At 44.6% G+C, this 27,232-nt stretch overlaps 1 protein-coding gene across 12 annotated transcripts in view; it reads right to left on the bottom strand.

Annotated features, from left to right (window-relative positions):
* Positions 1 to 27,232, bottom strand: part of oxr1a (oxidation resistance 1a) — a 524,990-nt gene that overhangs the window by 252,163 nt on the left and 245,595 nt on the right. The window contains exon 1 of one of the 12 annotated variants that reach the window (XM_060823382.1): positions 888 to 1,056. The exons of 9 other annotated variants lie outside the window; for them this stretch is intronic. Coding sequence is in view for 1 of the 3 variants with exons in the window: in XM_060823379.1 (XP_060679362.1) it covers positions 696 to 810 (115 nt within the window). In the remaining 2 variants the exon portion in view is untranslated. 2 more of the 12 variants (XM_060823379.1, XM_060823388.1) reach the window with 2 other exon arrangements.

Below are 27,232 nucleotides of genomic sequence, written 5' to 3'. Positions count from 1 at the left end.
ATTAAACTCAAATATCCAGTTCTTTCTTCAACGATGATATTATGTGTTATTATGTGAATGCGAATCGAACAGAGGACCAGCACACAGTGTCCAGCAATTTGTGACGATCCCCAACACATGATACATCTCCTCCTTGTCAAAATAAAGCTGCAGCTTTATAAACATACCAACAACCACCGCAGACGCTGTGTTAATATTCACCTTTCCGGATGCAGACTGTGGCGGGGTGGAGCCAAAGGGAAAGTATTAAAGATTTAATTCGCCAACTGTTAGCATTCATTTCCCTATCACACGCACCTCGACGAAAAAAAAGGGTAAAGTAGCAAATACGCAAAAGAAAATATTAAATCTAAATGAATTAACCTAAACTCGAAACTATCGACACAGGGGAGGCAGCGCAATTTCAAAACACGGAGTGCAGTGTTGTAAATTTCCGCCAAACGACCAGCGCTTGCTCTCTTTTCCTAAAGACACCAGGCTGCTTTAAAAGGGAAAATAAATGAACAAACATCGAAACAGCTAGGAAGAAACCGGAGAGCCCAGGGGAGGAGGAGGAGGAGGAGGAGGAGGAGGAGGAGGGGTTCATCAGGACATAGGGGTGACAATACAGCAGCCTCTAAATCAGAGATGGGGAAACGAGGCAAAACTTTATGTCGACTTTGCCGGAGTTGGGGATAAGTTAGGGAATTACTTGCCGGCGGCAGTGGGCGGAACTAGGACTGGAGGCCCAGAGTCTGCAACGTCCTTCAGCCAGTCCAGGAACTGTACCTCCCTGAAACCCCGAACAGATCCACTGCCCAGCCTCTCCATGATCTCGACACAGCAACCTCAGACTCACTGCCTTCCTGTCGCCATTTTTCACTGAAGCAACCGATAATACTACGCACCAACTTCCGCTAACCAGATCGTCGAAGAGCACGGCGGAGTGGACAGTGCATGTCGCCATTTGGGACTCCCGCTGCACTCATTCCGATGTTTTTACTTGGTGCTTGGATGCCTCCAGATGACTTTTCTCAATAGTTACTCGAGAAAATATAGGGTTAAAACCTGTTCTAACTTTAAAATTGACTCCTTTAGCCCAACCTTAAAATCACACTTTACCCCCGCCTTCTCACCTACTGCGCATTAATAGTCACAGAGCAGGAAACAGACCCTTGGATTCAACAATCCTATGCTAAACATTATCCCAAACAAAACTGCATATTTCTGGCCCATATCCCTCCAAACTTTTCCTATTCGTGTATTTGGCCTTTAAAAGTTGTAATTGTATCCACGACTTCCTCTGAAAGTTTATTCTACACTGGAAAACCCTTTGTATGTAAAAACAAATTCTTTTAAAATATTTCTCCTCACCTTAAAATTGTGCCCCATAGTCTTGAAATTCTTCATTTTAGAGAAAGGAAAATGCTAATAACTTGATATATACCACACTTATGTTATTAACATCTATCAGGTTCTATCTCAACTTAATATGCTCTAATGAAAGAAGACCCAGCCTATCCAGCCTTTCTTTATAACTCAAACCCTTCATACCCAGCAAAATCCTGGTAAATCTCTTCTGAATCCACTCCAATTTGACAATATCCTTCCCATAACAGGGCAACCTGAACTGGACTAAGTACAGAGGAACGTCGATTATCCAGAGGACACAGTTGGGCAGTATTTTGTCCAGTTAATCAAATTCCGGATAATCAAATGCCGGATAACATAGTTTAGCCGACCATTGAGATCTTGCCAGTTAATCGAAGTTCCTCTGTATTCCAAAAGAGACCTCACTGTTATCCTGTACAACCTCAACATACTGCCCCAACTCCCATACTCAAAGAACTGAGCAATAATGGTGGCGTACCAAATGCTTTTTTAACCATTCTGTCATATGTGATAGGAGAAAGTGAAGACTGCAGATGCTGGAGATCATAGCTGAAAAATGTGTTGCTGGAAAAGCGCAGCAGATCAAGCAGCATCTAAGGAGCAGGAGAATCGACGTTTCGGGCATAAGCCCTTCTTCAGATCTATATGTAATGCAAACTTTAAAGAATTATGTACCTGCACCCCTAGGTCCCTCTGTTCTGCAATACTACCTAAGGCCCTACCGTTAATTGGATAAGCCGTACCCTTGTTTGTTGGACCAAAATGCAATACCTTGCATGTATTCAGATAGAACTCTGCCTGCCATTTTTCAGTCTATTGACCCATATGATCAAGATTCCTTTGTATTCTTAGTAAACCTTCCTCACTGTCTACTACACCACCAATTGTGGTGTCATCCACAAACTTTCAAATCGTGCCTTCTATATTCTCATCCAAATCATTTATATAAATGATAAACAAAAGAGGACCCAGAACCGATCCCTGTGGAATACCGCTGGTCACAGGCCTCCATTCCGAAAAACAATCTTCCATATTAGTCTCTGTCTCCTGCCGTTAAGCCAATTATGTATCCAAATGGCAAATTCACTTAGAATCCCATGTGACCTAACTTTACCGATTAGTTAACCTTGCAGAACCTTATCAAGGGCTTTACTGAAATCCAAATAATGTCTACTGCTCTGCTATAATCAATCTTTTTCGTAACTTCTTCAAAAAACTCAAGCTTCTGCAACATGATTTTCCACACACAAAACCATGATGATTATCCCTATCTAAATGTCCATATCTTTTATAATCACATCCAACAATTTACCTACAGAAGTCAGACTCAGTGCTCTGTAACTTTCCGGTTTCTCCCTGCAAACTTTCTTCAGCAAAGATAAAACATTAGCCACCCTCCAGTCATTAGACACCTTACCCGTAGTTATAGATGATGCAATTATTTCTGCAAGGGGTCTTATAATTTCCTCCTTCCTACAAAATGCTGGGACACATTAGATCAGGTCCCAGAGATTGTCCACCTTCACATTCTGTAAAACTTTCCGAAATTCCTCTTCTGTAATGTGAACCATTTTTAAAACATCAAAGTTTATTTTTCTGCATTCTCTAGACTCCATTTCTTTCTCCACTGTCAAAACTGATGCAAAATATTCATTCAGTATTTCTCCCATCTCCGGGGTTCAACACAAAGATGACCTCCTTGATATTTAAGAGGCCCTGCCATCTCTCTAGTTACCCTCTTGCTGTTGATGCATTTGTAGAATCTCTTTGGATTATCCTTAGTCTTATCTGCCAATGCTATCTTATGTCCTCTCTTTGCCTTCCTGATTTCTCTCGTAATAATGCCCCCACACTTTTTATATTGATTAAGAGATTCAGTTGAACAAAGATATCTATATCCAAAATTAGATCAGAACATAAAACATAGAACAATACAGCACAGAACAGGCCCTTCAGCCCACGATGTTGTGCCGAACATCTATCCTAGATTAAGCACCCATCCATGTACCTATCCAATTGCCGCTTAAAGGTCGTCAATGATTCTGACTCTACCACTCCCACGGGCAGCGCATTCCATGCCCCCACCACTCTCTGGGTAAAGAACCCACCCCTGACATCTCCCCTATACTTCCACCCTTCACCTTAAATTTATGTCCCCTTGTAACACTCTGTTGTACCCGGGGAAAAAGTTTCTGACTGTCTACTCTATCTATTCCTCTGATCATCTTATAAATCTCTATCAAGTCACCCCTCATCCTTCGCCGTTCCAACGAGAAAAGGCCGAGAACTTTCAACTTATCCTCGTACGACCTATTCTCCATTCCAGGCAACATCCTGGTAAATCTTCTCTGCACCCTCTCCAAAGCTTCCACATCTTTCCTAAAGTGAGGCGACCAGAACTGCACACAGTACTCCAAATGTGGCCTAACCAAAGTCCTGTACAGCTGCAACATCACTTCACGACTTTTGAATTCAATCCCTCTGCTAATGAACGCTAATACACCATAGGCCTTCTTACAAGCTCTATCCACCTGAGTGGCAACTTTCAAAGATCTATGTACGTAGACCCCAAGATCCCTCTGTGCCTCCACCTGACTGAGAACCCTACCGTTAACCCTGTATTCCGCATTCTTATTTGTTCTTCCAAAATGGACAACCTCACACTTGGCAGGGTTGAATGCCATCTGCCACTCCTCAGCCCAGCTCTGCATCATATCTAAGTCCCTTTGCAGCCAACAACAGCCCTCCTCACTGTCCACAACTCCACCAATCTTCGTATCATTTGCAAATTTACTGACCCACCCTTCGACCCCCTCATCCAAGTCATTAATAAAAATTACAAACAGCAGAGGACCCAGAACTGATCCCTGCGGAACTCCACTTGTAACTGGGCTCCAGGCTGAATATTTACCATCTACCACCACTCTCTGACTTCGACCGGTTAGCCTGTTTTCTATCCAATTGGCCAAATTTCCCTCTATCCCATGCCTCCTGACTTTCCGCATAAGCCTACCATGGGGAACCTTATCAAATGCCTTACTAAAATCCATGCACACTACATCCACTGCTCTACCCTCATCCACATGCTTGGTCACCTCCTCAAAGAATTCAATAAGACTTGTAAGGCAAGACCTACCCTTCACAAATCCGTGCTGACTGTCCCTAATCAAGCAGTGTCTTTCCAGATACTCATAAATCCTATCCCTCAGTACCCTTTCCATTACTTTGCCTACCACAGAAGTAAGACTAACTGGCCTGTAATTCCCGGAGTTATCCCTATTCCCTTTTTTGAACAGGGGCACAACATTCGCTACTCTCCAGTCCCCTGGTACCACCCCCGTTGACAGTGAAGACGAAAAGATCATTGCCAACGGTGCTGCAATTTCCTCTCTTGCTTCCCACGTAATCCTAGGATATATCCCGTCAGGCCCGGGGACTTGTCTATCCTCAAGTTGTTCAAAATGTCCAACACATCTTCCTTCCTAACAAGTATCTCTTCGAGCTTACCAGTCCGTTTCACACTCTCCTCTTCAACAATACGGTCCCTCTCGTTCGTAAATACTGAAGAAAGGTACTCATTCAAGATTTCTCCTATCTCTTCCGTCTCAATACACAATCTCCCACTACTGTCCTTGATCGGTCCTACCCTCGTTCTCGTCATTCTCATGTTTCTCACATACGCATAAAATGCCTTGGGGTTATCCTTGATCCTATCCGCCAAGGATTTTTCATGCCCTCTCTTAGCTCTCCTAATCCCTTTCTTTAGGTCCCTTCTGGCTATCCTGTATCCCTCCACTGCTCTGTCTGAACCCTGTTTCCTCAACCTTATGTAAGCCTCCTTCTTCCTCTTTACTAGACATTCAACCTCCCTCGTCAACCAAGGGTCCCTCACACGACCATTTCTTTCCTGCCTGATAGGTACATACATATCAAGGACACGTCGTATCTGCTCCTTGAAAAAGTTCCACATTTCCACCAATACTTCTACTCTATAGTTTACCTCAATATAATATGGCATGAAGAGGCTTCTGCGAATTGCATGTGAGGAAGGTCTGAAGGATTCAGTTCTGTGAGCTGTCAAAACAGCAGCCATTCCCAGCTACAGAAAATTAATCTGGAGCAGTTTCTCAGAAATTGTGCGCTTCACATATTGTAAGAGAAGCTTGTGAAATGATGAACAGAATACCTTACTGTAGTTAAATAGGGCCCCAGTGAGACCACACCTCGAATTCTGAATATAGTTTAGGTCTCCCTACCCACGAAATGATTTGGAGGAGCCGGTCTTGGATTGGGGTGAACAAAGTTAAAAATCACACAACACCAGGTTATATTCCAACAGGTTTATTTGGATGCACTAGTTCGTGCTTCCAAATAAACCTGTTAGACGATAACTTGGTGTTGTGTTTTTTTTTAACTTTATCTACGCATGAAATGACTGATTTGTCAATAGAGAGTGTGCAGGGGAGGTGGACTAGGCTGAAACAGGATTGTCCTATGAGAAGAGACTGGTTCGATTGAGCCTGTGTTCACTGGGGTTTAGAAGGATGAAAGGAAATTTCATTGTAGCATATAAAATTCTAGTATGTTCAGACAGACTAGATACATGAAGGATATTTTCCCTGGTTCAGGAATCTAGAACTAGAGAACACAGTGTCAGGTGTGGACAGTTAGTATTGAGATGACGAAACATTTCTTTACCACTGAAAGTTGTGGATGTTCAGTGTTTGCTTCAGCTATTTCATAGATTTCATTGAATGGTTATCGGTAATTGACCTATCTAGTGTGTGACAGCTTGTCTGCCAATTTCCCCCCATCTTTGCCCTGTAGCTCTGCATTTTCATCCCTCCTCAGAAAATTATCCTCTTGAATATATTGATTCAAAGGGACTTCACCACCACACTCTCAGACAATGCATTCTAAGTCCCAACTGCGGAAAGCAAGCTGCAAAAAACATGTTTATTCTCCATGACATCTACTTGAGCTCCCAAGTAAACTGACAAAAAAATCTTCATGATTGCAATTGACCGTAGGGCCCAATGCAATGCTGTCCTTGTTCTACTGCACAGTTCCAGTTCTGTTGCATTAACTGTCAGTTTTCAGGGAAGCCATCCTTACTAAAGTGGGAATATCTGATACACCAGTAAGGCATGGTCTCCCATTGTTCTCCCACACCCATCCCAACTTGCCCCAACTCATCATCTTCTAGCAGCTGTTTCCTACTTTGTATTACTTTTGTCCATGCTCTTCGTCATGCTGCAGTCTGAGGGGAGGGCAGACTATAGCACTGATTCTCACAATATATTTGTCAGCATCTTATGTTTTTAATTTCAAAGCCGTTGTGCTAGATGATGCTGCAATGCTGACCAATACCAGTTTGTGGTTGAGGTAGTTTGCTGCCAAGGTTCCTTTGTAAATATTGATGTAAACTATTCATTAAGGGCCTCACTCACTTCTTCCAGCATGCATAAAGAGAACATAGAACATTACAGTGCAATACAGGCCCTTTGGCCCTCAATGTTGCGCAGGCCTGTGGAACCAAGCTGAAGCCCATCTAACCCACATTACTCCATTCTGGTTCATATGGCTGTCCAATGAGTTGGTGAGTCTACTACATTTGCACGCAGTGCATTCCATGTCCCTATTACTCTCTGAGTGAAAAAACAGACACTGACATCTTTCCTACGTCAATCAACCCTCAAAGCTATGCCCCCTTATGCTAGCCATAGCCATTCAAGGAAAAAGTCTCTCACTATCCAACCTATCTAACCCTCTGATTATCTTATATTTCTCAATTAAGTTACCTCTCAACCTTCTTCTCTCTAATGAAAACAGCCTCAAGCCCCTCAACCTTTCCTTGTAAGCCCTTCCCTCCATACCAGGAAACCCCCTAATTAAATTACCTCTAAATCCTTTCCAAAGCTTCCACATCCTTCCAATAATGCAATGACCAGAACTGTACGCAATACTCCAAATGTGGTCGCATCAGAGTTTTACACAGCTACAGCATGATCTCTGGTTCTGAAACTCAATCCCTCTACCAATAAAGGCTAAAAGACCGTATGTCTTTTTAACAGCTCTATCAATGTGTGTGGTAACTTTCAAGGATCTATGTACCTGGACACTGAGATCTCTCTGCTCATCTACACTACTAAGAATCTCATCATTAGCCCAGCACTCTGCATTCCTGTTTAGTCCTTCCAAAGTGAATCACCTCACACTTTTCCACATTAAACTCCATTTGCCACATCTCAGTCCAGCTCTGCAGCTTTTCTATTTCTCTCTGTAACCTAAAACATCCTTTGTCACTGTCCCATAACTCTACCGACCTTAGTGTCATCCACAAATTTACTAACCCATCCTTCTATGCTGTCATCCAGTTCATTTATAAAAATGACAGTGGGCCCAAAAAAAATCCTTGTGGCACCTCACTAGTCATTGAACTCCAGGATGCATATTTCCCACATTACTCTCTGTCTTCTTTCAATTTCTGATTTAAACCTCTAAAGCACCCTCAATCCCATGCCTCCATATTTTGTGCAATAGCATAGTGTGAAGAACCTTGTCAAATGCTTATTGAAATCCATATACACCACATTAACCGCTTACCCTCATCCACCTATGTGGTCACCTTCTCAAGGAACTCAATGAGGTTTGTGAGGCACGACCTATCCTTCACAAATCCATGTTGACTATCTCTAATCAACTTATTCCTCTCTAGATGATTGTAAATCCTATCTTTTATAACCTTTTCCAACACTTTCACCACAACCAAAGCAAGGGGTTGTCTTTACTCCCTTTCTTGAACAAGGGAACAACATTTGCTATCCTCCAATCTTCTGGCACTATTCCTGGAAACAATGATGGCATATAGATCAAAGTCAAAGGCTCTGCAATCTCCTGCCTGGATTCCCAGAGAATCCTAGAATAAATCCCATCCAGGCCAGGGGACTTACCTATTTTTACAGTTTCCAGAATTGCTAACACCTCCTCCTTATGCACCTAAATCACACCTCGTCTAGAAGATGTATCTCAGTATTCTCCTAGACCACATTGTGTTTGTCGAGTGTGAATACTGACGAAAAGTATTCATTTAGCACTTCCCCTATCTCCTCTGACTCCATGCACATCTTCCCACGACAATGCTTGATTGGCCCTAATCTTACTCGAGTCATTCTTTTATTCCTGATATACCAATAGAGAGCCTTCAGATTTTCCTTGATCCTATCCTTCTCGTGTCCCCTCCTGGCTCCCCTCTTGTGTCCCCACCAATGATTTCTCGTGTCCCCTTAGGGCTTTCCTGGCTAACTTGTAAATCTCAAGTGCCCTAACTGAGTCATAACATCCCATCCTAACACAAGCGTTCTTTTTTCTCTTTACAAGAGATTCAACTTCCTTAGTAAACCATGGCTCCCACGCTCGACAACTTCCTCCCTACCTGACAGTTACATACTTATCAAGGACCCACAGTAGCTAGTCTTTGAATAAGCTCTACATTTCAATTGTGCCCATCCCCTGCAGTTTCCTTGTCCATCCTATGCATCATAAACCATGCATAATCGCATCATAATTGCCTTGTCCCCAGCTATAAATCTTGCGCTGCGGTATATCCCTTTCCATCACTAAAGTAAACATAACCGACTTGTGGTCACTATCACCAAAGTGCTCACCTAGCTCCAAATCCAACACCTGGCTGGGATCATTACCCTATACCAAATCTAATGTGGCCTCGCCCATTGTTGGCCTGTCTACATATTGTGTCAGGAAACCCTCCTGCACACATTGGACAAACACTGACCTATCTAAAATACTTGAACTATAGTATTCCCAGTTAATATTTAGAAAGTTAAAGGCCTGCATAACAACTACCCTATCATTCTCACTCCTATCGATAATCATCTCTGCTATCCTATCCTCTACATCTCTGGATCTACAAAGAACAAAGAAAATTTACAGCGCAGGAACAGGTCCTTCAGCCCGCCAAGCCCGAGCTGATCCAAATCTATTGTCTACACCTGTCGCCCAATTCTTAAGCATTTGTATGCCTCTGCTCCCCACCTACTCATGCATCTTTTCAGATGGATTTTAAATGAATCCACTGTGCCTGCCTCTACAGGCAACGCGTTCCAGGCACTTACCATCCTCTGTGTAAAGTACTTGCCATGTGTACCTCCCTTAAACTTTTCACCACTCACCTTGAAAGCGTCGCCTCTCGTTATTGAATCCGGTAAAAAGCTTAAACCCTGCATGATTTTGTAGACCTCAATCAGGTCCCCCCTCAATCTACTTTTGTCTAATTAAAACAATCCTAAACTACTCAACCTCTCTTCATAGCTAGCACCTTCCAAATCAGGCAACGTCCTCGTAAACCTTCTCTGCATCCTCTCCAAAGTGTCCACATCTTTTTGATAATGTGGCAACCAGAACTGTACTCACTATTCTAAATGCGGCCAAACCAATGTCTTGTACAATTTTAACATGACCTGCCAGCTGTTGTAGTCAATATCCCATCCGTCAAAGGCAAGCATACCATATTCCTTCTTCACCACTCTATCTGTGCAGCAACCTTCAGGGTATAATGGACCTGAACTCCCAGATCTCTCTGTTCATCAACTTTTCCCAAGGCTCTTCCATTCACTGTACAATACAAATTACAAATGGTGAACCAGAGTATTGTAATAGGTCTGTCCCTTTTGAAATCCTTAAATGATCTGCCTTTTCTCATCCAAGTCCTTATAATATAATGAAAGAACCGTACAGCACACAAACAGGTCCTTAAGCCCACTAAGACTGTGTTGACACATGATGCCTTTCTAAACTAAACACTTTTTGCCTCTCGTGGCCCGTATTCCTCTGTTCCCTGCCTTTTCATATATTTGTTCAGATGCCTTTTAAACATTGCAATTGTATCTGCCTCCACTGATTCCTCTGGCAGTGTATTGCAAACACTCCACACTGTAGGTAATCTAATCTAATCTAATCCTCTATGTAAAAACCTGCCTCTCACATCTCCTTTCAAAGGAAGTACATTTTTTGGTTCAACCTGTATCTCCTTGTAATCGATATTACTACCCTGAGAAAATACTCTACTATCTATTCTATCCTACCTCGCAATTTTGTAAATTTCCATTCTCCAATTTCAAATAATCTCCCTTCCTATCCCCTGACTCCCTTCCCAGCACCTCCCCCTCCCTTTCACTCTTCCCTGCCACCTACTGGATTCATTAGTTCTATTGGGAGAAAGTGAGGACTGCAGATGCTGGAGTACCAGAATTGAAAAACGTGCTGGAAAAACACAGCAGGCCAGGCAGCATCCGAGGAGCAGGAGTATCGACATTTCAGGCAAAAGCCCTTCTTCAGGAATGAAGTTCTATTGTTAGTTCATTAGTTCTATTGACCAACCTCTGCCTGCCTTCACCACCCTGCCCCGGCAACCCCTTTAAGTTCCCCTTACACCCATGCCCAATCTTGAAGAAGGGTTATACCTGAAATGTCAACTTCTCCACCTCCTGATGCTGCCGAGTCTGTGTTCTTCCAGACTCTTGCCTGTCCACTTTGTTTTCCAGCATCTGCAGTGTATTTGTCTAATGTATCTGATTTGGCACAGGTATGGCGTGACCCACGATGGTCAGATGCAAAGGGATTCAGAGAGTCGGTTTGAGTCTACACATGGAACTCAGCAACTTAAGGTCATAGTGGCCCCTATGAAGAAATTGACCCATAAGGGGGACTCATCCATCCCCTTTATGGAAGTGGAGCAGGTGGGGTCAATAAATGGGGGTGATGATGCAGAAATGGCCAAGTTGCTGCTGTTCTCTTTGGACAGCAGATAAAGGGGGTGGCGGGGGCAGGGTGGCGAAATAGGGATAGGTGAAGACAGGCAGAGGGTATGACACGGTTGGTCAATGGAAGGAACGGTACAAGGGCCTTTTTGCAGATAGTAAACAGGGACACAATATATTGGCAGCTATCCACGAAGAGATCCTGCGAGTAATGGGCTTCAATGATGGGAGGTATTCGCTGACAGGCCATGGCCCGTCTTTGCGAGTGCCAACAGCTTATCAAGGTTGCAGTCGAAGGCCAAACTTTGGTCCAATCCACAGTACCCCCAAATTACAGAGGTATCCGTACTGTGACAGTTAACCCTCACTTTTCAGAATGGGCAAGGGAAGCAGAAAGTAAGCGAGGGAAAAGCCTTTCCAGGGTAAGAAGCAATGACATCAGAAGGGTGGTAGGCCTCCTGACAGGAAGGACATACTCTTTGGGTGCAGAAAAAATGCTCATTGGAAAAAGGATTACTCCAGTTCCCCTGAAGAAAGGTGAGGAAAGGGGTTCCCCTGCAGCCACCCGAGAATCAGGTTCCGTCTCACAGAGCTCCTCAAGCACCATGGACGGGTCATAGAAGCACTCAGGGCTGTTCTGGAAAGGGAGGGGAGGGGCAGAGAAAGGATCAGGAGCAACAGGTACCGGAGCCCCCAGCACCCCACTCAACAGCTACTCAGAGATATGACTAGAGCCTACTCAACACGTGTGCCTATGCCCACTGGAATGTGATCTCTGGAAGAGGCCATGTGTCAAGACGTCAGTAAGTGGGGTAGAGAGGAGCTATTTCCTGGATACTGGGGCTCCCAGCACTTTAGCATAATCAGAAAATCCCACCAACTCACCCCTGTCCAATGGGATCCTGTACAGCTTAGTCAGATTCGCAGGTAACGCGCAGGTCAGCTCCTTCTCCATCCCATTAGCTATTCATCTGGGGAAACTACATACTAAGTGATGTGTGTCTTAATGATGTCAGAGCAGGAGGGAATGGGGATCCTAGGGGCGGATTTTGTCATAACCCACAAGATCCTAGTAGACCACAGGAGCGGTGTGCATGGGAACTGAGGAGAAGGTAGTGGTGATCCCAGGAAAAGAGGAAAAGGGGGCCATGTGGTGTACAAAATCAGAAGAGAACTACGATCTGAATCATTTGTAACCAATACCCCATTTGCTAACAATACCCCAGAAGAAAATCAGGCTAATATGCGGGATAACCTTAGGGCTTTCACTACATATAAGCATGACTGTGAGATGGTAAAGGGAGTAGAAGTCAGAGTAGAGGGGGACTCCATGACCCGACTGCAGAAGCAATATAACATCCCAAGGGGTATAGGCCATCTTGGAAATGGCCTTAGGGGCATTGGTTAGACAGGTAAGGCCCATAGCCACCCAAATGAACTTTTTGCTTTGGCCGGTCAAATAGCCAGATAATTCCTGGAGAGCCAAGGTGGACTACAGGGTGCTGAACAAGAACATCCCTGCATGTGTACACACAGTCACTGCTGCCGCCGACCTCACCAGTAGCATCCTGGCCTCAGCCAGGGTTCTTATGGTACTGGGTATTTCTAATGGGTTCTGGTCTATCCCTGAGAAATGAGAGGACAAATACAGTTCACTTTTACATTTAAGGGGCAGCAATACAGCTGGACATGTCTCCCCCAGGGTTTCCATTACAGTCTTAGCATTTTTCACTAGTGTATGGCAAATTGTCTAAAGGCATTAAGCCAGCCCTAGCAGATAGTATAAAATGAAGATGACCTGCTGCTCTTCACTGACACCCAGGAAGTCCTGGCTGAGCTGCTGGAGTTGTTGAGATGGGAAGGGTTTAAATTAAACCCAAAGGAGGTTCAGGTGGACCAACAGGTCAAATTCCTAGGACTGACAGTGCAGGTAGGGGAGAGGGCGATAGACGAAACTAGGCGGACGGCAATTCAAGAACTGCCCAATCCAAATGCAGTCACAGGGTAAGTTCCTTCCTGGGGCTCACTGGGTATTGTAGGGACTTCTTAGAGTACTAGGCAGCAGCAGCACCCCCCCCCTGCTCCGGCTCCTCCACAAGGGGATGGGCTGGGAGAGGGACAGAAGTGGAAAAAGAGCTACAAGTCAGTGTTTTACCAGCACTGGGACTATTGAAGAGGGGGCACATTTCGTCCTAGAGATAGCCGCAAGCAGGGATGGCCTGAGTGCAGTGCTGCTATAGGAGCAGCATGACCAGCTTAGACCGGTAGCTTACTTTTCTCGGGCACTCAGAATGGTGGGGAAACATCTGCTAGCTACCTATTGGGCAGTAAAAAGAGCAAAGGTTTTTACTAGGACATCCTCCTCACCCCACATTCCGCCACCCAAATGTTGGTTGATGGGAAAATCAAGGACGGGACAGTGAGCAATGCATGCATTGTTTGCTGGGCCCTGCAACTGTCCCTAATGGAATTGAGAGTGAAGGGTCTGTGCGAGCCTAAGCTCGCAGCCATCATGGTTTACACTGGGGTACCTCACCATTTAATCAATGGGGTGTGGGACGTGGACGCAGGGTTTAAGGAGGGAGTTCATCCCACAGGCTGCGAAATCTATGGCTCCAGCACAGTAACAGCTGGGATGTGGGATCTATGACTATAAGGATCATCCTGCTATTAAACTCCATAGTGCTATGAGCATCCAGCACGCTGAGCTGGTGGCGGTAACCTATGTGGTTATCTATCCATCAGAATCCTCTACTCCTTACACTATAGGCTCTGTTATGTGCAACTCATGCATGGAATATCTGGCCATCTGGTCCCGCCAAGTGTACACCTCAGCAGACAGCAAGCCCCTGGTGATTAAACCCTTGCTAGAAAGGATTGTGACAGCGCTGGGGATGGGAATGGTTATATACATACAGAAGGTTAAGGTGCAGTCCAAGACTGAACCCCGGGCTAAGAGCAATCAGCTAGAACAATGCTTCCAGTATTCTTGCCACTATCCCTAGCTGACCCATGTGGATTTCAGAAGATCCCTGTCCTGGCAATCTACTTTGTTAGAACGTTGGCCTGCTTTAGATTAGATTAGATCTAATCTAAGTAATCTAATCTAATCTAAAGCAGGCCAACGTTCTAACAAAGTAGGATGCCAGGACAGGGATCTTCTGAAATCCACATGGGTCAGCTAGGGATAGTGGTAAGAATACTGGAAGCATTGTTCTAGCCCTGACCTGAAAACAGTCCAGACACATGACCCCACCCCAAAGGAAATTCTGGATACCTTGGCTAGGGGAGAAAGGACGGAATGTCTGTACAGTGCATTCAACATAAATGACGGTATAGTTTTTAAGGAGGATCAGTGGAGGTGGTTCCACAGCAGTACAGGAGTGAGTAACTCCACCAGGGCTATGAGGGTCCAGGGGCAGGGCACCCTGTGCCGGAAACTCCTGGTGGAGGTTGCAGCAGACAGGGTGGTGGCCAAGGTTAAGGGAGGATGTCTGCAACTTTTGCACAGCCTGTCTGGTGTGTGTGGCAACTAATCGCAACCTCCAGAGAACATGGCAGTACTAGGGCACATTACAGGGGGAGAGGGATCCTGGAAATCCATCCAGACAGATTACATGGGCCTGCTACCACTGAACTGGAAGGATACAAGTACTATCTAGTCCTGATGGATGTATTCTTTAACTGGATGGAAGTCATCCCTTGCTGAACGGTCAACGCAAAGGGGACGGCTAGGATTTTAGTTAGAGAAGTGTTCTCCCGGTCAGGGCTTCCACAACACATGGAATCAGACCAGGGCAGTCATTTTACGGGGCAGGTAATGCAGGCCACCCTTAAAGTTCTGGGAATAGAGGGAAGTGGCATGTGGCCCACAATCAGCAGTCTTCAGGGATGATTGAGAGGATGAATTGAATGATAAAGCCCAGGCTGCAGAAGGAGAGGGGGGTATTCACCAAAGAAATGGACAGAGGCTCTGACTCTTATCCTAATGGAGATTCGAGACAGCCCAAGTCAGGTACACCTCTGCGAGCTCATGACAGGAGGGGTTATGTACACCCCCTCCCACGTTCTAGCCCTGGTACTCACTAAGGGTCAGCTTAGGGAAATCAACCGGGACCAATCTGTAAAAGATCTAAAACAGATTGACTGGCAGGCTGCTTACAATGGGGCAGGCAAACTGGGTTAACCAGTTGCTGTTTGAACTCTGCAGGCTGCAGGAGTGGGAAGTGGGGGAACCAGGTCATTGTTCGGTATTATGCCTGGGTGGGAGAGTTTGATCTGCTGTACAAAGGCCCATACAGTATAATGGACATAGGAAGCCCAATGGTGTATGCGGTAGAGCTATTCTGTGGACTAAATGGTTTCATATCAACCAATGCTAGTTGGCCAGGCCCAGGAAGACCACCACACCATGACAACCATGGAGAAAGGCAGGCCGCGATGACAGTCCTGGGGCTAGGGTTGGTAGAGCCAACTCACAGAACCAGTTAACTTGTCATACTACGGGATTTAGACCAATCCACAGTTGGAAAGAGGGAACACTACAAACTCCTAAACCTAGGGTGCCCTGGTCCCCAGTATACTGGCCAACCCAAGGCCGCAGGGTTGGGATGGTCAGATTCTAGCGTGGCTACCCGCAAACAGGTGGCATTGCACAATTTGAGTTATGTCTCCAGTACGGGGGAATACGTTCCAAGACCTACTGTGGAAGCCCAAAACCGGCAATAGTAGCAAACCCATTCATTTAAATGGGAAATTTACCACCCCAGCAGCCCCCTAGTCCCTGGTCTAGAATGTTCCATGTGATATGTTCAGGCTGCAGTAAACTGTGCTACCTGAAACTGCAGAAACCAACTCTGTGGATATGGCCGTCGCCCTGTATAGTACTGTTTTGAAATTGCTTTGCTTCTATTTGATGTGTTAGGATTTGGGCAAATCATGGAGTTTTGTGTTATTTTTATACATTTAAGTTTTGGTGAATATACAGCTGAGGGCGAGGCTAGGTTGTGTCTTACAGGGTGAAATCTTCAGGAATGGATCAAGTGCTGTTACTGGTCACTCTGATCGGAGTCAGCACGGATGCGAGGCAATACGGACAAGTCCCTGGTCTACAGGTCTTTTGGTGGGGGGGAGGGGGGTGGTCAAAGTCGCCAGTGTTAGTACCAGAGATGGCACACCTGGCATAGAAGGAATTGTCTCCTACATCCACCAGGGGAGGTGGCCAGGATCGGCTGGGTCGAATTTGACTTGGTACTCCAGTCACCTATGGGGAGGCATCCATTCCATGCCTGAGGATAAAAATAGCGGCTACCCAGGTTAGGAAGGCAGAAGGTAAATGGGAAATGTCTCAGTTAAGAGGGACATCCTACCGGGTAGATTGTGGTGACTCAGGAAACTGAGCAGGGACACCAGGAGCCATTCCACTCACTGGGAGCAACTGGACAATGACGCCTATTGATGATCACAGGGATCCAGGGAGGGGAGAGTGTCTGCTAGGATAAATGGTGTAATCTGAACAGGGAATCGATGTCTGCATGTGGGAGTCGGAAAGGATCTGTCCAGCAGTGTGTACATTGCTTTCAATTGGCAATGGTAGGATATTGGGAAAGGGATCCAATGGGATCAGAAGATGGACTCCTGCGTGGTCCTGAAACCCCCTAGCACCATTAATGCCACTAAACTCATCATGCTCCTGAAGGAACCCGCAGGTAGACATAGATAGGTTCCCCCCCAACCACCAAGGGCCCCGCGAATGGCCTAGTTCTAATTCCAAATGACAAACTGCTGTACCAAGGTGTGCACTATGCTGTCATATCAGTAATACTAAACTTAACTGAATTCTAGATTGGAGTGGTGCTGGAAAAGCACAGCAGTTCAGGCAGCATCCGAGGAGCAGAATTGACGTTTCGGGCAAAAGCCCTCAATCAGGAAAAGAGGCAGAGTGCCTGCAGAGTGGAGAAATAAATGAGAAGAGCGTGGGGGCAGGGAGAAAGTAGCATAGAGTACAATAGGTGAATGGGGGTGGGGATGGAGGTGATTGGTTAGAGAGGAGGGTGGGGTGGATAGGTGGAAAGGAAGATAGGCAAGTAGGATAGGTCATGGGGACAGTGCTGAGCTGGAAGTTTGGAACTGAGTGAGGTGGGGGAAGGGGAAATGAGGAAACTGGTGAAGTCCACATTGATGCCCTGGGGTTGAAGTGTTCCGAGGCGGAACTTCCAGCTCAGTACTGTCCTGATGCCTTGTCCTACCTGCTTATTTTCCTTTCCACCTATCCACTCCACCCTCCTCTCTGACCTATCACTTTCATCCTCACCCCCATTCACCCATTGTACTCTTTGCTATCTCCCCCACCCTCCTCCTTGACCTATCACCTCTATCTCCACCCCCATTCACCTATTATACTCTATTCTACTTTCTCCCCGCCCTCACCCTCCTCTCATTTATCTCTCCACCCTGTAGGCACTCTACCTCTATTCCTGATGAAGGGCTTTTGCCTGAAACATTGATTCTCCTGCTCCTCGAATGCTACCTGAACTGCTGTACTCTTCCAGCACCACTCTAATCTAGACTCTGGTTTCCAACGTCTGCAGTCCTTGTTTTTACTTAAACTTAACTGAAGTCCATCTACTGGAGTGGTGATCAAGGGAGACCACGCAACTGTATCAGGCCTTGATTGGGAAATGCCCTGCAAGAACAGGACATTTTTAAGAACTGGACTTTGGAAAAACTGACAAAACAGACCTCTATGTTTCTGCTGCAGAGAATGTTAATCAATTAGGTTTGGGAAGACAGAGAAGGGGGGTGGGTGTGTGTATGTGTTGGTGGGGGGGGGGGGGGTGGAAATGGTGTCTGGAGTGGCCACAGCGTATAGTACTGGGTCATCAGTTCTCAATCTAGCTCTACAGATTAAAGTTTTGGAGGACCAATTCCAGAAAATTCTAGAGGAGGAAACCACAATGGGGGGACAGAACTCTGGGAGGACCAGACCTTGACAGTCTACCTAAAAGAGATTAATTGCTGAGCTGGAGAGACATGCCGAGATGGTGAACATTCTAATTCAGGAGAACAGGAATGTCTTGGAAGACGCCACAAGGAATGAGGTATGTGTGCTGTATGGGGCTTGATTACTGGGGGCTTGATTACTGGGCGAAGGCCACAGTAACCTGGAGGACATGCAACAGAGCCGAATCTCTTCCTTGATTAGCAACAAATCCTTCAGCAATTCACTCAGCCCATGCCAGCTCCACCTGGCCTCAGAGGTCCACCCTATCCCTCTAGATTGTGGGCAGCCTCACTGCACTCATTACACTCTAATGGGGATAATTGTGTGGTTGCTGATTATTACTGCACCCTTGTGCCCTGCGCTAGGCTGGAGAATATTGGAGTCATTTATGGTGGGGTACAAGTCCTTTTCAAGATGGTCTCACCCAATATCATCAAGTGGAAGCACTCTATGATGGGAACTGACCTGTTAGGTGCTGGAGCTGGGGTACACATGACATACTGTGTCCCCACGACTTGAATGCTTTCTCAAAACCCCAGTGAGTGTTTCAGGCTGCGGACATGGAGCCTATAAAATGAACTATGATAGCAACGGCACAGGATCATGTTCATCCACAGGTGGCATACTTAGGCAGTGGGACCTATTGTATCACCATGAGCATGTCCAGCTACTGATAAAAGAAGCACCCTGCATGTCCAGTGAGCAACAGCACATTTTGTCTTAAACCTCAGGCGGAAGTTCAAGTGGCCCAGGAACATATGACCCTGATTCCTTAACCCTCCACAATTCACCTCACTGTCAGGAACAATTTCACCAACCTGCTGAATTATGTGGCCCATTTGGATACTCTATTCCCCCTGCCTGAATACCTCAAGTCCCTGTTCAGGGCAGTAGAAATGTCCCAAAAACACTTCTATACCCTTGAACAAACTACAGGGTAGATTGGCAGAGAGATAACCAAATTGACAGCATGATCATGGTGGGACATGTGGTTAGATATTGAAATTTAGGTGATCTCCCACAGTTAGGTTTTGTGCCAATTAGGGACTGTTCTGTACCTGTTATAAGCCAGCTGTCGGGCTAGATGGCAAGCTTGCAGGACCGAAGCATCGACAACAAACCTGGCATTCTGTGTGGAGAGTGTGGCGCTGGAAAAACACAGCAGGTCAGGCAAATCCGAGGAGCAGGAGAATCAATGTTTCGGGCATAAGCCCTTCATCAGAAATGAAGCTTGTGGGCCAGAGGCTGAGAGATAAATGGGAGTGGGGATGGGACTGGGGGGAAGGTAGCTGAGAATGCGTTGGGAGACATTCTATGTTAAGAAGGGTGGTATTCTGCGGGAAATATCAGAACCAATCAATGTGAATGTTTGTGATACAATTGCAATGTGTGTGATATACCCTTTCCTAATCCAATCTATTTCCTTTTTCAGACAGGCCATGCACCATGTCGAGGCAGAGTAGGTTAGGTAACCTGGGAAGCTGGTTTTGATATCTCAATGATGTTTGCCCACCTGGGGGATTGAAAAGTGGAGCAAAAAATCCCCATCAGCTTGCGGATATACCCTGGGTAAAACTCTGAACTTTGGAGCTAAGTTTGTGGAAAGTACTTTTGACTAAAATTCACTGAACATTGGACTCAAGAGGCTATGGGCCTCAAACGAACCAGGGAAGGCTGGTTGGGACAGACTGCGTAATATGCAAGCACGGGGCAGCTGTCTGCACCAGGGGTTGGCTTGCAAAGCTAAAGGAAGACCCCTATTCATGCCCCAACTTAAATCAATGAAATCCGGACTGCAGGTCAAAGCAACTTCAGCCCTTCTGGAGCTTATAGAGGTACAGGGCCATTCAATCTTCAATCAATGTTTGGGCACAGAAATACTGAACACTCCACACCATTGTGCCACTTGTAAACCTGTTTTGTCTTTGGCTGTAAGAGCCTTTATACCACTAGTTGAACTTTTAACAAGCACATATTCAAGGGAAATACTGGATATTCCAAACCATTGAGAAACAATTTACATCTTATCCAGTAATCAGGAGGCTCACTTAGCCTCGAAAGAAGGAACGATAGCTCAGCAATTGAAACCAGATTTGGCAGGAGATAAGGAGCCTGCAGTTGGGTATAACTGTGGGAGCCCAGATCTCTATAACAGAGAGAAGGAGAAAGAGGTCACCAACCAGAGCAGCACCAGCAACATCCGCCATCATTCAGGATAACAGGAAAAATCAGCTCTTGCAGTCTGCAGCAGAACCCAGTTACGATAGGAAACTATGCAGAAGAGCAAGCCAAGCCCATCTTCTACACCAGGGGTGAGCCCAAGGTCATTGAGATTCTCTGTCCCAACTAAGTTACCTAGGATAAGAGGAGGTGGACTTTGGGGCCAACAGTGCAGGGCATCTACAGGGAAAGGAAGCAAGGTAGGACTCTGGGATTAGTGAGTTTTGTTTTCTTCTCTCTCTCTGGCTTTTCTCTATCTCCCATTAATTATCAGTTACTCACTGTGATTTTAAACACGTGGTACCAAGTCAGGGCTGCAAGGGTTCAAGTTAACTGTCAGACAAATCTCAGACATTCAATTTTAATACATAATAGTTGGGTTTTGAAATATTAATTTTTTTCCCATTGTTGTACATACATTCAATTTGTTTATTATCAATAAAGTTAGAGTTTTCTTTGCCTTTAAAGCATCTGCCTCCTGTGTTTTCCAACACATCACATTCCACTACATAAGCCCAGTGTGTTAACCAGGGAGCTGGTGAGCAATAAAGCAGGCAGCACTTCCTACAGCACCATGGTACAGGGAGTGATTCAAGAAGGAGAAGAAAATAAAAACCTAGTTGTCATCAAAGGTAGGATAGTTACGGGAATGGACACGGTTCTATGTGGTCAAGATCAAGAATCATGAAGACTGTGTTGTCTGTTTGTTACCTGAGTTCAGGATATCTCATTTGGGCTGCAGAAGAATTTGGAGTTGGACAGGAATGATCTAATTATCTAGGTACCAATGATTTTGGTTAAAAAAAAGGAGGGGTGCTGTTGAAAGAATATGAACAGCTAGGACCTAAACCAAAACGTAGAACCAAAAAGGTAGTAATCTTTGGATTACTGCACGAGCCATGAGTTAACTGGCATATGGTCAACAAATTAAAGAAGTAAATGTGTAGTTGAAAACCTGAGAAATGAGTTTGAATTCATGGTGCATTGGCACGTTTACTGGTGAAGGTGGTCAGGCCTCACCTGAATTATGCTGGGATCAGAGTTCTAGTAAATTGCACAATTAGCACGATAGAAAGGACTTTACACAAAATAGTTGGGAGAGGGGTTGTGTGTGGGAGGGATAGTGGGTTCAGTTGCATGGGAAATAAGAAAATGAAAGGTAAAGAGGAAGGAAGGATTTCAAGTTAATGATGGGGCTGATTGTTACTAGAAAATAAAAGGACAGAATGTGTGAACATCATAACGTATCAGTCCAAGAAAATTTGATAATAGAACAAACTTAAATGCTTTATACTTTAGTGCATGAAGCATTTGGAATAAGGTACACAAACTGAAGGTGAAGTCGGGATAAATAAATTTGATTTCAGAAACATGGCTACAAGGAGATAAAAATAAGAACTTAAGATATTTGATCTTTGCAGAGACAGAAGGAATGGAAAAGGTAATAAATGAAATTCCTATTCATTTACCCATCCAGATGGCTTTTAAATTCTCTGTGTCTGTGTGGGTTTTCTCCATGCGTTCCTGTTTCCTCCCACAGAACAAAGATGTGCATGTCAGGTGAATAGGCCATGCTAAATTGTCATTAGATTAGATTAGTTACAGTGTGGAAACAGGCCTTTCGGCCCAACAAGTCCACATCAACCCACCGAAGCGCAACCCACCCATTCCCCTACATTTACCCCTTTTACCTAACACTATGGGCAATTTAGCATGGCCAATTCACCTGACCTGCACATCTTTGGACAGTGGGAGAAAACCAGAGCACCCGGAGGAAACCCACGCAGACACGGGGAGAATGTGCAAACTCCACACAGTCAGTCACCTGAGGCGGGAATTGAACCCGGGTCTCTGGCACTGTAAGGCAGCAGTGCTAACCACTGTGCCGCCCACAAATGTTAGGTGTTCTAGCAAAAGGGAAAATCTGGGTGGGTTACTCTTCGGAGAGTTGGTGTGGACTTGTTGGGCCAAATGGCCTGTTTCCACACTGTAAGGAATCTAATTTTTCAAAAAAGTTGGAATTGTACCAGCCTCCATCACTCCTCTGGCAGCTTATTCCACACATGCACCACCATCTGTGTGAAAAATTGCCCCCATGTCCCTTTTATATATTTCCCTTCTCATCTTAAAGATATGCCCTGCAGTTTTGAACTCTCCAACCCCAGGGAAAAGACTTCGTCTATTTATCCTATCCATGTCCTTCATGATTTTATAAACCTCTATAAGGTCACCCTTCAGCCTTTCAGCCTCCGACGCTTCAGGGTAAACAGCCCCAGCCTGTTCAGCCTCTCCCTATAGCCCAAATCTTCCAATCCTGGCAACATCCTTGTAACTCTTTTCTGAATCCTTTCACGTTTCACAACATCCTTCCGATAGGAAGGATGTCAGAATTGCATGCAATATTCCAAAAATGGCCTAACCAACTTCCTGTACAGCCCAACATGATCTTCAAACTCCTCTGCTCAATAATCTGACCAATAAAGGAAAACATACCGAACACCTTCTTCACTCTTCTATCTACCTGCGGCTCTACTTTCAAGGAGCTATGAACCTGCACTCCAAGGTCTCTTTGTTCACCAGTACTCCCTAGTATCTTACCATTAAGTGTATAAGTCCCAAAATGCAGCACCTCACATTTATCTAAATTAAACTCCATCTGTCACCCCTCAGCCCATTGGCCCATCTGATCAAGATCCTATGTTAATCTGAGGTAAGCTTCGCTGTCTACTACACCTCCAATTTTTTGTCATCTGCAAACTTACTAACTATACCTCCTATGTTCACAGCCAAAACATTTATATGAATGACAAAGAGTAGAGAACCCTGCCTCAATCCTTTTGGCACTCCACTGGTCACAGGCCTCCAGTCTGAAAGACAACCCTCTGGATGTAGGTTTGCTAAGCTGGAAGGTTCACTTTCAGATGTTTCGTCACCATTATAGATAACATCTTCAGTGAGCGTCCAGACGAAGCACTGCTGGTACTTTTTGTTTTCTATTTATATGTTTGGATTTCCTTGGGTTGGTGATGTTAATTCTTGTGGTGATGTCATTTTCTACGGTGATGTCATTTCCTGTTCTTTTTCTCAGGGGTAGTAAATGGGATCCAGGTCAATGTGTTTGTTGATAGAGTTCTGGTTGGAATGCCATGCTTCTAGAAATTCTCGTGCTTGTCTCTGTTTGGCTTGTCCTAGGATGAATGTGTTGTCCCAGTCGAAGTGGTGTCCTTCCTCATCTGTATGTAAGGATACTAGTGAGAGAGGGTCATGTCATTTTGTGGCTAGTTGATGTTCATGTATCCTGGTAGCTAGTTTTCTGCCTGTTTGTCCAATGTAATGTTTGTTACAGTTCTTGCATGGTATTTTGCAAATGACATTAGTTTTGCTTGTTGTCTGTATAGGGTCTTTCAAGTTCATTAACTACTGTTTTAGTGTGTTCGTGAGTTTGTGGACTACCATGATGCCAAGGGGTCTGTCAGTCATTTCCGAAATGTCTTTATGTAGGGGAGAGTGGTTAGGGTTTCTGGACACGTTTTGTCTGCTTGTTTGGGTTTGTTGCTGAGAAATCAGCGGACTGTGTTCATTGGGTACCCGTTCTTTTTGAATACACTGCATAGGTGATTTTCCTCTGCTCTGCAACTGTGTTATGGTTCATTGACATAACATTCTGATGGAGCTGCGTTTGTGGATGTTGGGATGCTTTTGTAGTTCAATATTTGGTCCGTATGTGTTTTTTTCCTGTAGACCCTGGTTTGAAGTTCCTTGTTGGTTGTTCGGTCTGTTGTGACACCTAGGAATGGCAGTTTGTTGTTGTTTTCCTCCTCTTTAGTGAACTTTATGCCAGTAAGGGTATTATTGATGGTCTTGAAGGTTTCCTCTAACTTATTTTGTCTAGTGATGACAAAGGTATCATCCACATAGCGGACCCAGAGTTTGTGTTGGATGGTTGGCAGAATCTCTGCATTACCGTCTCTGCTAAGAACCCTGATATCGGAGAGTGTTTGGTTGGTTTGCCTGTAGGTTTTATTGTAAAAGGTGAGGTGAGTGGTAAGGCATAGGTCCACGAGCTTGACGATACTGTCCTTGCTGATGTAGTTGGTGGTTATTTGATGTATGTATTTTTGAGTCTTCTAATAGTGTAGTCAGTAGAGTAGTCAGTGTTTCCTTGGCCAGTTTGATCTTAATCGATGTGAATAGGGCTGTTACGTCAAAGAAGTCCATTATTTCATCCTCATTCTCAAAGTCACCAAGATAGAAGCCACAGAAGACTCCTGCACTACCTGCATACCTCTCCTAACTTTCCTGGAATTAACCCATCTATCTGACTGTATCTGCAACTTTTCTCACTTCCTATAACTGCTATTCATCACACCCCCTTGCTCTTTTAAATTCTTCATTGCCGCTAACTGTTGATCCAACCAATCCATTCGATCTGATATGATTCGCAACCAACAACATTTATTACAAACATAATCCTCAGTAACTTGTAAATTCTGTTGAAACCCCACATCTAACAAGAATAGCATATCACTCTACTAAAGGCCACTTTTGTTCCTTCCAATCTACAGACCCAAAACATAGCACCGTCTTATTGCTGTATAAAATACTGCTCTGGGTGAACTTACTACTACTGGCTCATATTTTTAAAAATTAATCAAGAGATAGATTGCAATAAAATATATAATCAAGAAAGAACCTACTGTACTCACTATTGCAAATTTACAACGAGGCTATACTTAAAACTGTTCACGTATCTGTTTCTATACTGTGACCTCTCCCAAATAGGTTCCTCCAAGATCAGTTGTGACTTTTGCTGTTTGTTACATTTTCCTACACGAACTCTGATGTCCAGCTATACATGAAGTCAAATAGCAAAGACAGTAACTGTGCAGATTCACTGTGTCAATTAACAGTTTGGGTTTCTCTCTCTCTCTTGCCCACACCCCCCCCACCTCCCAACCTTTCACTGACCATTTGCTGCCTTAGGTGTGTCCTTTTTCCCTTTTGAAAGTGCCTCCAAAGCTTTTTCCTCCAAAGTTCCAAAACAATGCAACAGTATTTAAAACAGTAATTGCTGCTCCTGGAATTTGAGGAAATCACCTCCAACACCTAAAATACCTCAAAAACGAGCTGCTGTCACAGCCACGAATTTTTCCCGTCTTCCATCTTGGATTCGGCAGAGATAAAGTGATGATCTAGGCTCAGATGATTCAGTGTCAATTTGGACACAGGTGAGAAAGCAGCAAAGGAGGGAATACATTGGTAGAAGTAATGGGCAGATCCAAACATTAGCTTTATTAAAGAAGAAGCTATAGACAACAAATAAAAGAAGCACATGAAAAGAATAGAGTAATAATTATGGATGACATTACCCTTCATGATAGACAGTCATCGATTCATCTAGTATGGAAGCAGACTCTTCAGTCTAACTCCTCCATGCTGACCAAGTTTCCCAACTTAGAGTAGGCTCATTTGCCTGCATTTGGCCTATATCCTTCTGAACCTTTTGTATTCACATTTCTGTTCAAATGTCTTTTAAATATTGTAACTGCCTCCACCACATCATCTGGCAGTTCATTGCATATATGAAGCCCACCTGTGAAAAAGTTATCCCACAGGTCCATTTTAAATCTTCCTCTACTCACCTTATAATTATGCCCAGCAGTTTGAACTCTCCAATCCTGGAGAAAAGACCTTATCTATGCCCTTCATAATTTAATAAACCTCTGTAAGGTCACCCCTCAACCTCTGACATTCCAATGTTCCTGGGTGTAAGCTGTTAACTACACAAGAGAAAACAGTCCATTCTCACTTAAATTACCCGCTCTTGTCATCCATTCCCCAAGTGAACTAGATATGCAACAAATTAGTTTTAAGAGGCGGTAAGTCTGATAAAGGAAGGTGAATAAAAGGTGTGAATCTCATAATAGGTAAGGTACAGAAAGAGATATAACTTGCGAGAGAGAAAGAAAGAAACATAAAAGAGAATGTCAAAAAAGGATGACAAACTTTTAAATTTGACATGATTAAAAACTCCCTGAAGAGTCCACACTCTGAAAGAATGAATTATCATACTTTAATTTTTGGTTAGCCTGATATTGGTCGGGGGTTTGTGACCACTTTAAAACAATACTTACTTCATGAATTAGCAGTCTTAATTACTTGTGCTGGGTTTAGAATCATAGAGATGTACAGCATGGAAACAGTCCCTTCGGTCCAACCCATCCATGCCGAACAGATATCCCAACCCAATCTAGTCCCACCTGCCAGCACCTGGCCTGTATCCCTCCAAACCCTTCCTATTCATATACCCATCCAAATGCCTCTTAAATGTTGCAATTGTACCAGCCTCCACCACATCCTCTGGCAGCTCATTCCATACACATACCACCCTCTGCGTGAAAACGTTGCCCCTCAGGTCTCTTTTATATCTTTCCCCTCTCACCTGAAATCTATGCCCTCTAGTTCTGGACTCACCGATCCCAGGGAAAGACTTTGCCTATTTATCCTATCCATGCCCCTCATAGTTTTGTAAACCTCTATAAGGTCACCCCTCAGTCTCCGACGCTCCAGGAAAAATAGCCCCAGCCTGTTTAGACTCTCCCTGTAGTTCAGATCCTCCAACCCTGGCAACATCCTTGTAAATCTTTTCTGAATCCTTTCAAGTTTCACATCTTTCCGATAGGAAGGAGACCAGAATTGCATGCAAAATTCCAACAGTGGCCTAACCAATGTACTGTACAGCCGCAACTCCCAACTTCTGTACTCAATACTCTGACCAATAAAGGAAAGCATTCCAAATACCTTCTTCACTATCCAATCTACCTGCAACTCCACTTTCAAGGAGCTATGAACCTGCACT

The sequence above is a fragment of the Hemiscyllium ocellatum genome, chromosome 4, assembly GCF_020745735.1.
Source record: "Hemiscyllium ocellatum isolate sHemOce1 chromosome 4, sHemOce1.pat.X.cur, whole genome shotgun sequence".
NCBI lineage: Eukaryota > Metazoa > Chordata > Chondrichthyes > Orectolobiformes > Hemiscylliidae > Hemiscyllium > Hemiscyllium ocellatum.
This window is presented reverse-complemented; position numbering and strand designations above follow the sequence as displayed.